A 14275-nucleotide genomic window follows, 5' to 3' on the forward strand; every position below is an offset into this window, starting at 1 on the left:
CAACGACAAACAGCGCCCGGCCAGCCCACTTACAACTTTACAAGCCGTCGCCCACCAAACCCAAACTTGGCGCTTCCCTCTTTCCACAACACCCATCAGACCCTCAAAATGTCAGACGCATTCCACCCCTACGCCGACCTCTACGTCAACCCCTCCGGCCCGGGAGACCAGCGCCCTACCGCGCTCAGGGTCGTCCAAGACAGCGGCGCAAAGGGCACATGGGCCGGCAGAGTGGTCCTCGTCACCGGCGGCACAGCCGGCATTGGCGTGGAGACGGTCCGGGCCATGCACAGCACCGGCGCAGACGTCTACTTCACGGCCCGGAGCCTCGAAAAGGCCGCTGCCACAAAGGAGGACGTCCTCAAGACCACCTCGGGCAAAGGCAAGCTGGAAGTCGTCGAGATGGACATGGACTCGCTCGATTCCGTCCGCAAAGCCGCCAAGGACTTTCTCGGCAGGAGCAGCAAGCTGAATGTCCTCATCAACAACGCCGGTGCGTTTCCCCAGCCACCTTGACATTACTCAACACAGGATGCATCAGAATCACTGACAATAGGCCCAGGAATCATGGCATGCCCATACACCAAGACCAAGGACGGCTTCGAGCGCCAGTTCGCAGTCAACCACCTCGCGCACTACCTCTTCACCCGCCTCCTCCTCCCGACGCTCATCTCCAGCTCGACGCCCGCCTTCAACTCGCGCATCGTCAACGTCTCCTCCTCGGGACACGGCATGTCCCCCGTCAACTTTGACAACTACAACTTCGACCAACCCGACTCCTACGACCCCTGGCTTAGCTACGGCCAGTCCAAGACGGCCAACATCTGGACCGCCAGCTACCTCGACCGCGCGCTTGGGTCCCGCGGCGTCCACGCCCTCTCCCTGCACCCCGGCGGCATCTGGACCGGTCTGGCTACCTACCTGCCCGACGAGGTGGTGGACTCGTGGAAGAGCGATGAGAAAGTGAGCACGCAGATGTTGAACCCTCCGCAGGGCGCTGCCACCTCTGTCTGGGCCGCCGTCGCACCGGTCTGGGAGGGCAAGGGCGGAAAGTACCTTACCAACTGTAGTGTTGCGAGCAATGCAGCCGGCACCGTGGAAGTTCTGGATCCCGGCGCGGCCCCTCATGCGTATGATGTCCAAGCCGAGGATAGGCTCTGGGAGCTGAGCGCCAAGCTGGTCGGCGTCGAAAAGGATGTCTAAAAAATGCCAGGCAGTGGTTTAGTTCTTGGGCGGATTTGGGACGACGTTGGCACACGTCCTTTCAGATTGATGGAGTTTGTTGACCAAGGATGATACAGCATATGTATATTACAACGTAGGGTACAAGCTATTGATTCTTGATTCATAATTAAATTCGTCATGTAACAAATAGTTGAGCAGAGAACACCACGCCCACAACATACAAAAACAGACCATCACTTCCTCCTCGCCACGATAAACAGCCTCCCGTCATCCCCCTTGGAAGAATGCACCTCCTCGGCGAGAATCTCAAACCCCGCCTCCCGAATCCTCTGCTTCAGCTCAGCCCCCGTGAACTTATTCACGTGCGGCGCCCTGCCGACGGCCTGCATCGCCGGCAGCACCACCCACCTCATGAGCGGATTCGCGCCCCCCACGCACGCCGTCTTGCTGACGAAGACGCCGCCGTCCCCTAGCACGTCCCTGATCGTCGCTACCGTGGCCCACGGGTCGCGCACGAGGTGCAGGTAATTGTACGCCAGCACGGCGTCGAACCTGGCCCTGCTGCTGCGAGCCACGTCCTCGGCCGTAGCTGCGCGGAACTCCAGGCCGGGGGCAACGTCTGGATCCGACCCGCGCTTCTCGTTGGCGATCCTGATCATTTCAGACGACAGGTCCGTGGCGAGGTAGCTGGCGACGCAGGGCGCGAGGACAAACGCCGCGGAGCCGGTGCCGCATCCCAGCTCGAGAACGCGGTCGCCGCGCCCGAGGTAGCTCCTTGTCGCGGCGAGGGTGCGCTGGTAGCCGCGCTCGTCGGATACTTTTGCCTGGGCGTAGGACGCTGCTGACCTGTCCCAGAATGACTTGTCGCCTTGGCTCATGGTGTGTGTACACAGATTTGTTGACAGGCCGAGCACAAGAGATCGGGTGCTTGGTGAGACTGGAAGACGAATTTTGCTGGGCTGCGAATTCTCCAGCAGCGCCGGAGTTACTTCTTATCAAAAACGATGAAGAGATATCCGTGCCGACTGGATTCTTACGTGTCCTTTTCGAGACGACATGCCGCCTGGTTGGCCTAGTATCCGGCGCCAAGCGACTATCTATGTAACGATGAGTTTTCCCTTCAGCTACAGCTTGGGTCTGCAGGCAGCAACACGTCATGTGCTTCCATGTCACATCAAGCCCAATCGACCGCGTTGACAATGTTGCGTTTCTTTTTGACTCTTCTACTTCTTAGCTACTTCGCGCGGCTGAATCATAGGTTTCTCGCGACCGTTCATCATCCATCTAGCTACCGTTCCTGACGTTCCCATTTGCCTCGACTTGGAAACCCTGCACAGCGGGCCAGATGCTCAGCGACATAATTTCCCACCCTGCCAGCCATTTTCTGCAAACCAAACACAATCCACCGATAAAAAAAAGAAACACTCGTCAGCTGGACATTGCTCATACACCCAGCTAGGCACTAAAGTCTATACCCTCGAACAGCATCTTCAGGCTGTTGATGTCCTCGTTCTTCTCCTTGATCCAGCGATTGCGCGTCTCGTAGTCCACGACCTCGTCCTCCGGGCCCAGAGTCTCGGCAATGACCGAGCAGAGCTCTGCAATGCGCAAAAGCCTATCCTATTCCTTTGCCGCAATAGCACCCAGCTCCTCTGGCAAGTAGACTATTTCGACAAGCCTCATGAGCCGCTGCTTGAAATCTGCCCCCCGGATTCCCTCCGAGTTTGCATACCTCTGAATCCTGCGAGTACATCTGCTCCAATTTGTCGGCGTGACGGACGAGATGCCGTCGCGTAGATGCGGCACCATTCTCAAAAACTGAGTCGCCGCCGCCGACTGGACGGGCTCCTGGCGTGTTTGTTGTGTGCTCTGGTCCTGTGCCTGGTTAGTCATACCACTCCGAGGCCTTGGTTCTCGTAGTTGCAGTCCAGGTAGCTCACCTTTTGTGCCATTTGAAGGCCTCTCTCCTTTGTCTTCTCCCGGGCCACGTCTTCGGAAGGGTCCAAGTCCATTGGGATCATGCAGTCCGATATTTCAGATATATCTGACATTGAGTCCCTTTCGTCACTCGAGCTATCGGAATACGGGCCATCGTCTTGTGAAGTGATTGTAGATGGAGCTGCCTGTTTCTGCTGCTGCTGCTGGATAACCTGTTGTTGCTCAGGCTCCCTCTTTCTCTTCGGAAGGACAATTCTGAGCCGCTTGACTGGTGTCAAAGGGCCGTAGTTCCTTGCAGCAACCATTTCTGCGTTTTCTGGGCTAGCGGACGATTTCGCTGGGCGTGGTGCTTTTGTCGGCGACTTCGTGAGCTGTCGATGCATAGCCCTTCCCGTCTTCTCACCCGTTTGCGTCTTGGTAACAACGGCCCCTGGTCCCTGTTTGGAGCCAATCGCAGATACCGGCGTCATTGATACAGCAACTCCATCGCCGTCACCCGCCGTGCGGCTCGCCCCGGCCTTGTGGTCATGATTTCCAGATCCTGGCGGTGTCTGAACTGTTTTGTGACGTCGGCGTGCCTTCTTTGCCGACGGCGGATTCGGTGTTGGCTCAGGTGAACGCTTCGATGCTCTCTTCTTTTTCGAAATTGGCCTCCGAGAACCGGCAGACGTTGTCATGTTCCCTCCTCCCTTGCCCAAGTCTGATCGTTTGGCATGCAGTTGTTCGTGTACTTGTGAGAGCAAAATACCGCAAAACTCATTAGAGGAGTGTGCCTCTCGCAGTCTCCTGGTCGTTTCTCTGTTGAGCTTCAGGGCTGTCGGAGGCAATGCCACGTGCGTTCTGACATTGAGACCATCTGGCAAGCAGATCGGACAGCTGGCACGGGCTCTGGCACCCGTCATCTTTCTGCACGCCCTAAGAAACTTGAGTATGCTGCCTGTCACCTTGCGGAATTCCGTTACCGAACTGAAGCCCTGTCCCTGAGCCTCCTCAAACACATTTTGTATTGAGCCCAGGAACTCTGTCCCTGCCGTGCTGCCCATTTTGCACGTAAAATTGGTTCTTGTGTGAGAGGAGTGAAACAAGTTTTGGTATCGCGGGCTAGGGAGATGCAAAGTTCAAAACGACCAGGCCTTTGAAAATAAATATTTTGGTGATGAAAAAGAACAATAGAGGACGAGACATTGGCCGCATTGCAGCACCCGTGCGACTGCGCAATGCACACCCAAGTACTAATTAATTAATACTTACTACTAGTATACTACTGCCCATCACAAGCAATGAAAGCTCTAACCACACAAGGCTTGATGCTTCCTCTGGAGCTGCACGTTTCGACTTTCAAATGCATCGCCAACACCAACCTCACCTGTGGCAGCTCTTTTGGAGCCCCCAAGCCAGGGGGGTGTGGAAAGTATTGCCTCACCGCCGAGGATACAGAAATTATGCACACACGCACGCCCTTGCCAAACAAGTTCCGCTGGAAAAAGCTCAGTTAATAATACGTCTACTTTACGCTGCGGGCAAGATTATTAAACGTAGCCTGCCAAAATGCCCGTACTCCACGCAAAACAACCAGACCAGAGCTATCTCATCCCGTTAGATCCATTTTTTGACGGCATCTCTATAATTACAGTTCATCGTGGAAATCAGACTCTTCCTCCTGGCTGCCAGGAGCATCACCACCGTACATCTTGGAGGTAATAGGATACGCCACGTTGGACAGCTTCTCCTTCTGCTCCTCGAAGTCCTCGGCGGAAGCGTCGGCACCGTGCTCGTCGAGCCACTCAGTAGCCTCCTTAACGGCGTCGATAATCTAAGCTCAGTATTAGCTAACTGTTGCTGTTGATGGGTGGCAGTCATCACTTTGGAACATGAACTTACAGTTTCCTTGTCTTCCTCGTCAATCTTGCCACCAAGACCCTCGGCATCGTTGACCTGGTTCTTGAGGCTGAAAGCGTAGGTCTCAAGACTGTTGCGAGCTTCAATGCGCTCACGGGTAGCCTTGTCCTCCTCGGCGTACTTCTCGGCCTCAGCAACCATGCGGTCGATTTCCTCCTGGGTAAGACGGCCCTTATCGTTGGTGATGGTGATGGACTCCTGCTTGCCAGTGCCCTTGTCGTGGGCTGAGACCTTAAGGATACCGTTGGCATCAAGCTCAAAGGAGACCTCAATCTGGGGAACACCACGAGGCGAGGGGGGGATGCCAGTAAGATCAAACTTGCCAAGAAGGTTATTGTCCTTGGTCAGAGATCGCTCACCCTCGTAGACCTGAATCAGGACCACAGGCTGGTTATCAGCAGCAGTAGAGAAAATCTGGCTCTTGCGAGTAGGGATGGCGGTGTTGCGGGGAATCAACTTGGTCATGACTCCACCAGTGGTCTCAATACCGAGAGTAAGAGGGTTGACATCCATGAGAAGAAGTTCCTCGGTACCCTCCTCTCCGGACAGAATACCAGCCTGAACAGAGGCACCGAAAGCCACAGCCTCGTCGGGGTTAACCTTCTTGGAGGCCTTCTTGCCAAAATACTCTTCAACGAGAGCCTGAACCTTGGGGATACGAGTAGAACCACCGACAAGAACAATATCATCGATCTCGGACTTCTTCATTTTGGCGTCCTTGAGAACCTGCTCGACAGGCTTCAGGGTCTTCTTGAAGAGCTCCTTGTTCAGCTCCTCGAACTTGGCGCGAGTCAGGGGCTCAGAGAAGTCCTTGCCCTCGAAGAAGGCATCTATTTCAATGCGAGTGAGCATCTGTGATGAAAGGTCGCGCTTGGCCTTCTCCACCTCACGCTTGAGTTTACCCATGGTCTTCTTATTCTTGGTAATATTGACGTCGTGCTTCTTGTTGAAGTTCTTGGCGAGGTAGTCGATGACGCGCTGGTCGAAATCCTCACCACCAAGATGGGTATCACCGGCAGTAGCCAAGACCTCGAAAACACCCTGGTCGATGGAAAGAAGAGAGACATCGAAAGTACCACCACCAAGATCGTACACAATGATATGGCGTTCGCCCTCGGTCTTGTCCAGTCCATAGGCAATAGCAGCAGCGGTGGGTTCGTTGACAACTCTGAGGACATTGAGACCGGCGATCGTACCCGCATCCTTGGTAGCCTGGCGTTGGGCATCCTGCACTGGTTGTCAGTAATGATGACTTTGTTGAATCGGCTTAATAGTGGTGCGCGGGACTCACATTGAAGTAGGCAGGAACAGTGACAACGGCATGGGTGACCTTCTTGCCCAAGTAAGACTCGGCAACATCCTTCATTTTACCCAAAATCATGGCGGAAACTTCCTCAGGGGTGAAAGTCTTCGGAGTGCCCTGGACATCAACCTGGACGACGGGCTTGCCGTCCTCGGCGACAACCTTGTAAGGGAAGTGTTTGAGATCGGCCTGGACGTTTTTGTCACTGAATTTTCGGCCAATCAGACGCCTAAAGATGACTTGTTAGAAAGAAAACAATGCTCCAACTAATGCGTTGAATGGCTGCAATACTCACTTGACGTCAAAAATAGTTCGTTCAGGGTTACCGGCGGCCTGGTACTTGGCCGCGTCACCGACAAGACGCTCCTCATCGGTGAAGGCGACATAAGAAGGAGTAATTCGGTTACCCTGATCGTTCAAGATAATCTCGACGTGGCCCTTTTGCATCACACCGACACAGCTGTAGGTCGTGCCCAAATCCTGTCAAAGAGGCGCAACAAGTCAGCAATCGTGTCAGGGAGGAGGGGAGCAGACCCGTAGTAGCAGTTGAGAGCCGCGCCTTCAGGAGCAACCTGCCACTACCATGGCCTCCAAGGAGATGGAAGTACTCACAATACCAATGACAGTGCCATATTCAGATACGTCGGCCTGGACAGGCTTGACGAAAGCCAGGGGAGAGAAGAGCAGGGTGATCCAACAAAGGAGCCCAAGGCCCAAAGCGAATGTGCTTCGTGATCGAGCCATCGCGGGAGGGGGGTTAATTGCGGAGGCGGAGCCGGTTCGAAGCTATCGTGGTAATGGAAATCAAATACTAACTAGAATAAAGAAAAGAAGAGTGAAAGCTACGTAGCAAGGTGTCTTTGATCCTCAAGCCAGCGTCTTCACCAATTGGGTGGTATGGGCATCGATAGATGAAATGAAGACGGACGGGGATGCATACAAAGAAGAAGAAGAAGCAGCAGCGCGACGCCTTATAAAAATATGTCGAGGTGTCCAGGTGTCCAAAAGAGTGCACAAGAGGCCAGATTTCATGCAAGGCCCTACTGGGGCTGGCTTGCCAGAGCAGGCCCCACTTAGCAGGAGCGAGTCCTCAATGACTCCTCATAGTCTCTTGAGGATCTCGCACTGCATACTTACGGAGTACCTGGCAGAAGGCTTGATGGCAGGTCCACGAGCACTACCTACCCACTCACTTGGTACCCAGGTAGGTACCTAGGTAGTTTGAGTAGGCGCACGTCACGTTGCTGCTGCCAACTGTCGTGACTCGTCTTGTTGCCCCTGCGGCCACTGTCCCAGAGACAGTGCCAGAAAGCCACTGCGCACAGGGCGCTCCATGGCGCTAGGCAGGTAGCACATCGACCCTAATAGAATGTCGCCTCAAGTGGGGACCTCGAGAACATTCGAAACAACAACTACCTATTACAAAGGCAGGAGTCGCCGCAGGACTCTTGCAAGGCACAACACGTTCCCATAAGCCAAGTACAGATATGACCTCAATAGATCATTTCTATGGTGAGCCTGCGGGTGTGAATGCCAACTACTAATTTGCTACCTAGACACGGAGTACCTAGCTACGGGTTATCCCGTGACAAATCGTGCGTCACCATCTGATATCTGGCTTTGTGTATTGGCCTCTCGGAACTAAATGCCACCTGTCTACTCCGTACTCCATGTCATCGACAAGGTTCTCTTTTCACTATGACTCACAGCCATGATAAATCTTAATCCGCGGATACATTTATTCCAATAAGCCGGCAGCAATGGTTTCCCCACCGCTGCGAAGCACAACTCTCTGGCCCTTTTCCAACGGAACCTTGGAACCAAGCTTAATCGTCACGCGAGCCACACTGCCCGGCTGGACCACCTTGGGCTTCTTCTTAATGACCTCACCAGTAGCCTTATCAAGGGTTGCGGGTATTGACTGTATTTGTCCAGCTGCATGTAGACGGCCACGGTGGAGGTCAACGGGCATCGGCATTAGATGCTCGAACGCCATGACCTTCAGAGTGAACGTGTCGCCAACACTGATCGGGTTGACGGTACCGCATAAGATATCGCCAACACGTATGTGGACGGGATCAATATCAGTCAAGGCAATCGTAACACTCTGACCAGCAACTGCCCATTCTTGAGCCTCCGTGTCCACCATGATGGATTTGATATATGTACCCTCGCCGCTGGGCTGCACGATAACTGCATCACCAATCTGAATATTCCCTGCTTCAATGCGGCCAGCAAGCGTTGTTGTGCCCTGTTGTTGGGATCGAAACACTTCTGAAATCGACATTCGGAAGGGTTTCGTGATGGCACGGGCCGATGAAGGCTCTGAATCCTCCAATGATGCAAGAAGAGTTGGGCCCTGATACCATGCTGCAGTTGCATCCTTTATCTTACTGGCGATATTGTCTCCATTCAGACCTGAAATTGGTATAAAGCTTACCAACTTGCTTTGGAAGCCTAGGCCTGTGAGAAACCCCATGACTTGTTGAGAAATCTCGTCGAATCGATCTTTTGACCAACCAACCATGTCAAGTTTATTGACAGCGACAATCAGGCGCTGCACACCCAGACTGCGCAGCAATAATACGTGCTCTCTCGTTTGCCCCTTGAGGCCTTTTTCGTAAGCCCCAGTATTTGCGTCAACCACGAGAACGGCAAAATCTGCCTGGCTAGCACCAGCAATCATATTTGGGACGAAATCTCTATGGCCAGGGGCGTCCAAGATGGTGAACTTGGTGTTCGGGGTTTCGAAATGATTGGTGGCGATGTCGATTGTGACGCCACGTTCCCTTTCTTCCGTTCTCTGGTCCATGACCCAAGCAAGAGCAAAAGATTGTTTTCCTGTCTTCTCTGCTTGTCGACGATACTTATCTACCGTGCGCTCTTGAACATATTTCAGTTCAAGCAGAAGGCGACCCATTAGCGTACTTTTGCCGGCATCAACGTGTCCTATTTACATGTTAGCATAGATGACAGGGGCAAGCCAGTCATCTTCTTTTGTAACTTACCAACGACAACAAAACTGATGCTCTTTTTTCTATTGCTCTTCTCGTACTCTTTGGCCACATCAAGACCTTTGCTCTTTGGGGGCGGAGCGTCGCTGACCCTCAGATTCGAAACGCCATTTGCCACATCTACAACTTTAGATACGGCATCGACGTTCTTGTCTTTTTTCACTACTATCGATGCCGCTTTGACAGGAGCTGCAGTCTTCTTCCCGGCTGAAGAAACATTAGAATTAGCTTGTTATTTCGCCTTTGCGAAGTTCGAACCTTTTGCCTGCGCGGCCAGAACGATATCGTCCGGGCTGGGATTAGAGAATGCTGTAGCAAGGAAGGATGATGAAGCTGCGTATGGCATTGCAAAGAAATCAGGCCTGTTTGCTTGGCGATCTTCTGGAGCGGGACCGAACAAAGTCTTGGCGAAGGCGGATGGTGCACATGCAGGAGCTGGCTCTGCATCTTCTTCTTGCTCTTCCCTTTGTACTGGAGGGTATTGATTCGGTTTACCCGATTCTTTCTGGGGAGCTATGACTTCGACAGGAGCAGCACTGGAGTGTGTATTTTGAGAAGATTCACTCCGTGAGTCGCCTCTGCCTAATATTGGACGCGATGAAGGCTGCATATCGGGGCCACGCAGCCGCTTTGCGGGGCTTGAAGCTCCTTTGGTGTTGCCTTTCTGAGAGTCATCGGTGATCGACAATCTCTTCAAGCCACTTTCTGTCTCTGAAGATTTTGCTTGCTCTTTCTTTTCGTCGTTCTTCTTTTTCCTAGCGGCCGCAAGTGCTTGCAACTTGGACATTTTCGGGGCATCTCCGGCTCCGCCAAGCAATCCGCCTCGTGGCTCAAAGGGTGCTATCAGAGTAGCTTGGCGACTCTCGGGCGTGTTCAACCAAGGCATATCATCGAACTCTGATTGAAGAATAATCGAATTTGTTCTGTAGCTGAAAGTCCTACAAGGCGGTAGAGGTAGTGTTTCAGGTGTTTGTGGCGAGTTGGACAATGGTAAAGCGCTCGCCGCTCCAGCAGATCTTACAAACAGGCCGAGTGATGATGAAAACGAGAACTCATGCAACTTACTCTCTGGGGCCTTTTTCGGTGTGGGTTTAGGCGGTGGTGGTGCAATAAAAGTCTTGGTTAAGTAGCTGGCAGACTTCTCTACATCGAAGTAGTAGTGCCATAGCGCCTCCTGTATCTGCTTGACTGTCACTTTGCTGGCATTGGCACCAAGGGCCTTTTTCACATCGGCAGTGCCCTCCTCCATAGCTTGCTTGTCCTCAGGGCTCAGCTCTTCCTCCTGATCTTCCTCATAGTCGTTCCCATCATATAGGTCATCGTCGTCGTAGAAGTCAGCGGGTGCCATGGTCAACAAAGATGCGGTACAATAGCTAGTCTTTTCGAAGAAGATGCGGACAGTTTGTTTCGCTGTCGGCTTAAACTGGATGCGGGAAAGGGGGGAAACCGTATGGTGTTTCTGAGCCGGTTAGCTTGTTGTCTGTCCGTCATGCCTCGGTCAAAATCAAGGTATGATACGTACTCTGGCAAAATTATGCGACACAAAAAAGGGGACGCACAGGAACACCAGCTGCGCGGTCAACAAAAGAAGCCAAAAGGATGAGGAGTGCTAGCAATGGGCTGCCGAAAAATTGGGCTCCAACATTCAGCCAAGTAGAAGTTTGGCGGGCAGTGAAGACCTGTGTGACTGAACTGATGACGCGTGGGGCAATTCTGGAAAGCCGTCGACGCTGTGAGCAGGTCACACACATGGAGGGGCAGAGAAGCATGGAGCTTCAACGACGAACATTGACTGCCACTTAGGCCCCGCACCAGTGACGCCTGAGCTCCATGCCTGCCCGGCCTCCTGCCTGATGGCCTAGCAGTTAAACTTGCCCCTCCTTGCCCAGCATCGAAGGCACTAACCGCAGAGAGCTGCCCGCTGTGGATACCCACTGACCGCCTAACCGTGGCCGTCTGCAGAAGCCAACAGAACATTGAAGCTGGACCGTTTCGCAACGACAATTCGGATGACGGAGATTTCTTTTCCCGGCGTCCCGCACCGCGACCAGTTCAAGGCAGCACCAATATTCTAAAAATTTGGCTACGACGACAAGCTCCAAGCTTTAGGCCATCGTCATCGCCAGTTTCGGGGTCCTTCTTTTCTGTCGGCGAGTCATATTTTTGGACATAGTCTGGTAGAGCTTTCGTTATAGCAAGCTCGTCACCAACATGTCACTGAGTGAGTGCAACTAGTTGTGGCAATCCAGGGGGGTTTGATAATGACTGAAGCTAACTTGAACTTGGCAGACCTGGATCCTAACAATGGTAATTGCACCATAATGAATCCTCGGGAAACGGGCTTGAGCGCTAACTCATACATCTTCGAATAAACAGCAACCTTTTTGAAGGATGAGCAAGGCCGGCCGTTTATTGTGGTCAGAGAGTAAGTACATGCCCCGCCATTCGCGTTCAGTTCGAACAACGTCTGACAACCACACAGTCAGGGAAGGAAGAAGCGTCAATTCGGAAACGAAGCCGTAAAGTCTCATATACTCGCAGCTAGGACCGTTGCAAATCTCGTCAAGTCCTCCCTTGGCCCTCGAGGTCTCGACAAGATTCTCATCTCCCCTGACGGAGACATCACAGTCACCAACGATGGCGCCACCATCCTACAGCAGATGGAAATCAGCAACCACATTGCCAAGCTGCTGGTAGAGCTGTCCAAATCCCAAGATGACGAAATCGGCGACGGTACCACCGGTGTTGTTGTCCTGGCTGGTGCTCTGCTGGAGCAAGCTGCCGACCTTATTGATAAGGGCATCCACCCTATCCGAATCGCCGATGGTTACGACCAAGCTTGCGACATCGCCGTTGCCGAGCTGGACCGAATCTCAGACACGATCGATTTCACAAAGACAGAGACTGCTAACCTGGTCAAGGTTGCACGAACAAGTTTGGGCAGCAAGATTGTCTCCAAAGCGCATGATCAATTCGCCAACATTGCGGTGGACGCTGTCTTGTCAGTGGCAGATCTGGAGCGAAAGGATGTCGATTTCGAGCTGATCAAGGTTGACGGCAAGGTTGGAGGCTCGCTCGAGGACACGCTGCTCGTCAAGGGTGTCATTGTCGACAAGGACTTTTCTCACCCACAAATGCCTTCTGAAGTGCGAGACGCCAAGATTGCCATCCTGACTTGTGCCTTTGAACCCCCCAAGCCCAAGACGAAGCACAAGCTCGAGATTACCAGTGTTGAAGAGTTCAAGAAACTGCAAAACTACGAGAGGGAGAAGTTTATCGAGATGATCCAGCAGGTCAAGGACACGGGCGCCAATTTGGCAATTTGTCAGTGGGGCTTCGATGATGAAGCCAACCACTTGCTTCTCCAGAACGGTCTTCCAGCCGTTCGTTGGGTTGGTGGCCCCGAGATTGAGCTGATTGCCATTGCCACGAACGGCAGAATAGTACCGCGGTTCGAAGACCTCAAGCCAGAGAAGCTGGGTTCGGCAGGTGTTGTCAGAGAGATGACTTTTGGCACAACAAGAGAGAAGATGCTGGTCATTGAGGAGTGCGCCAACACTCGTGCCGTGACTGTTTTCTGCCGTGGCAGTAACAAGATGGTATGTGTGCCCGTCACACCCTGTCCAATGGACTATGGATTGCTGACACATTGTCTAGATTATCGATGAAGCGAAGCGATCACTTCACGATGCTTTGTGCGTGGTAAGAAACTTGGTTCGCGACAATCGTGTCGTCTACGGTGGCGGTGCTGCCGAGATTGCCTGCTCCCTGGCTGTCGAGGACGCCGCCGTCAAGACGCCTGGTTTAGAACAGTACGCCATGCGTGCGTTCTCTGAAGCTCTGGATACCGTCCCTATGACGCTGGCTGAGAACAGTGGTCTCAACCCCATTTCTACTCTTGCTGAAGTCAAGAGTCAGCAGGTCAAGGCTGGGCCCGACAACCGAGGTAAACTTGGTGTGGACTGCATGGGACGTGGCAACAACGATATGAAGGAAGCGTTTGTCATTGACCCCTTGATTGGAAAGAAGCAGCAGCTTCAGCTGGCCACGCAATTATGTCGCATGGTTCTGAAGGTGAACAACGTCATTGTTTCAGGCTCGGGCGACGAGGAGTTTTAGATAAGTCACGATAGAGAATGGGAATATACCAAATCAAGGTTAAAGGGTACAAAAGTAATGGCACAATAGAGGTTGCCTTGACTCGACACCGGGTCGGCCACATCAAAACATGCAATATTGAGAGCTTCTATCTACTGTGACTTGTTGCTTCTGATTGACAATCATCCGACTGCCAAGAATCGCCAAAGATTAGAGCTGTGGAAAAGAGCCTCGTCTCCAGCTCTCGGAACAAACTCACATCAAGGTGTAAGTGTGTCGTCATGTCCACCCCCCCAAACAGCGCGACCGCGTGTACAGTCAGCTTACTTGGTAGCAGCAGGCTCCGTGATTGCGTGGCTTTTTGTCTCCAGCATCCAAAGGGCCATCCACCAAACTCTGGACTCGGAGTCGGACGGCGTGGCCCCCTGGTAAGTTGGACACGTTCCACGCCAATAGGGCTGAGCGCTCCGTTCAGCCTCTTTTGCTCTTAAAGGCGCGCCACTGACATCGCCAGTAGAAACCATGACCTGTGGAAAAAGAAACTCCAAGCTTTTCCCTCGATGCCTTATTATCTATCAATCTCATAGAGCTATTTAACACCCGCTGTGCAATAGCCCAGGTGTATGGATATGGATTCCTCTCCAAGTCCGGAGTCGGCCTCATCAACGCCCAGCAACAGCCGGCAGTCTACTACTGGCAAACGACGTCCAATTCCCAGAAAAGGACACACAAAGTCTCGTACGGGTTGTCCAAATTGTAAACGACGAAAAGTCAAGTGTGACGAAGCCACACCCATCTGCGGAGCATGTAAGCGGCTGGGGCTTGAGTGCGAATACTC

General features: G+C 52.9%; 6 protein-coding genes across 6 annotated transcripts; 2 read left to right on the forward strand and 4 right to left on the reverse strand.

Annotated features, from left to right (window-relative positions):
- Positions 1-108: 108 nt before the first annotated feature.
- On the forward strand, positions 109-1203 carry TIC32_0 (Short-chain dehydrogenase TIC 32; the record flags this gene model as incomplete). The annotated part of the gene is made up of 2 exons (XM_014691662.1): positions 109-493; positions 563-1203. 2 exons carry the CDS (start codon positions 109-111, stop codon positions 1201-1203), a joined length of 1026 nt encoding a protein of 341 aa, XP_014547148.1.
- Positions 1204-1418: 215 nt separating this feature from the next.
- On the reverse strand, positions 1419-2063 carry G6M90_00g037890 (uncharacterized protein; the record flags this gene model as incomplete). Its single annotated transcript, XM_014691663.1, has 1 exon — positions 1419-2063. The coding sequence occupies one exon, from the start codon at positions 2061-2063 to the stop codon at positions 1419-1421; it is 645 nt and encodes a 214-aa protein (XP_014547149.1).
- Positions 2064-2640: 577 nt separating this feature from the next.
- Positions 2641-4166, reverse strand: G6M90_00g037900 (uncharacterized protein; the record flags this gene model as incomplete). Its single annotated transcript, XM_066130228.1, has 3 exons — positions 2641-2783; positions 2829-3060; positions 3126-4166. 3 exons carry the CDS (start codon positions 4164-4166, stop codon positions 2641-2643), a joined length of 1416 nt encoding a protein of 471 aa, XP_065986147.1.
- Positions 4167-4750: 584 nt separating this feature from the next.
- Positions 4751-7069, reverse strand: grp78 (Endoplasmic reticulum chaperone BiP; the record flags this gene model as incomplete). Its single annotated transcript, XM_014691665.1, has 5 exons — positions 4751-4936; positions 5005-6249; positions 6314-6554; positions 6621-6805; positions 6938-7069. The coding sequence occupies 5 exons, from the start codon at positions 7067-7069 to the stop codon at positions 4751-4753; spliced, it is 1989 nt and encodes a 662-aa protein (XP_014547151.1).
- Positions 7070-8063: 994 nt separating this feature from the next.
- Positions 8064-10687, reverse strand: HBS1L (HBS1-like protein; the record flags this gene model as incomplete). The annotated part of the gene is made up of 3 exons (XM_014691666.1): positions 8064-9274; positions 9334-9546; positions 9598-10687. 3 exons carry the CDS (start codon positions 10685-10687, stop codon positions 8064-8066), a joined length of 2514 nt encoding a protein of 837 aa, XP_014547152.1.
- An 863-nt stretch (positions 10688-11550) lies between these two features.
- On the forward strand, positions 11551-13458 carry cct5 (T-complex protein 1 subunit epsilon; the record flags this gene model as incomplete). Its single annotated transcript, XM_014691667.1, has 5 exons — positions 11551-11560; positions 11629-11646; positions 11716-11764; positions 11822-12938; positions 12997-13458. The coding sequence occupies 5 exons, from the start codon at positions 11551-11553 to the stop codon at positions 13456-13458; spliced, it is 1656 nt and encodes a 551-aa protein (XP_014547153.1).
- Positions 13459-14275: the final 817 nt, after the last annotated feature.

The sequence above is a fragment of the Metarhizium brunneum genome, chromosome 2 (assembly GCF_013426205.1).
Source record: "Metarhizium brunneum chromosome 2, complete sequence".
Taxonomy (NCBI): Eukaryota; Fungi; Ascomycota; class Sordariomycetes; order Hypocreales; family Clavicipitaceae; genus Metarhizium; species Metarhizium brunneum.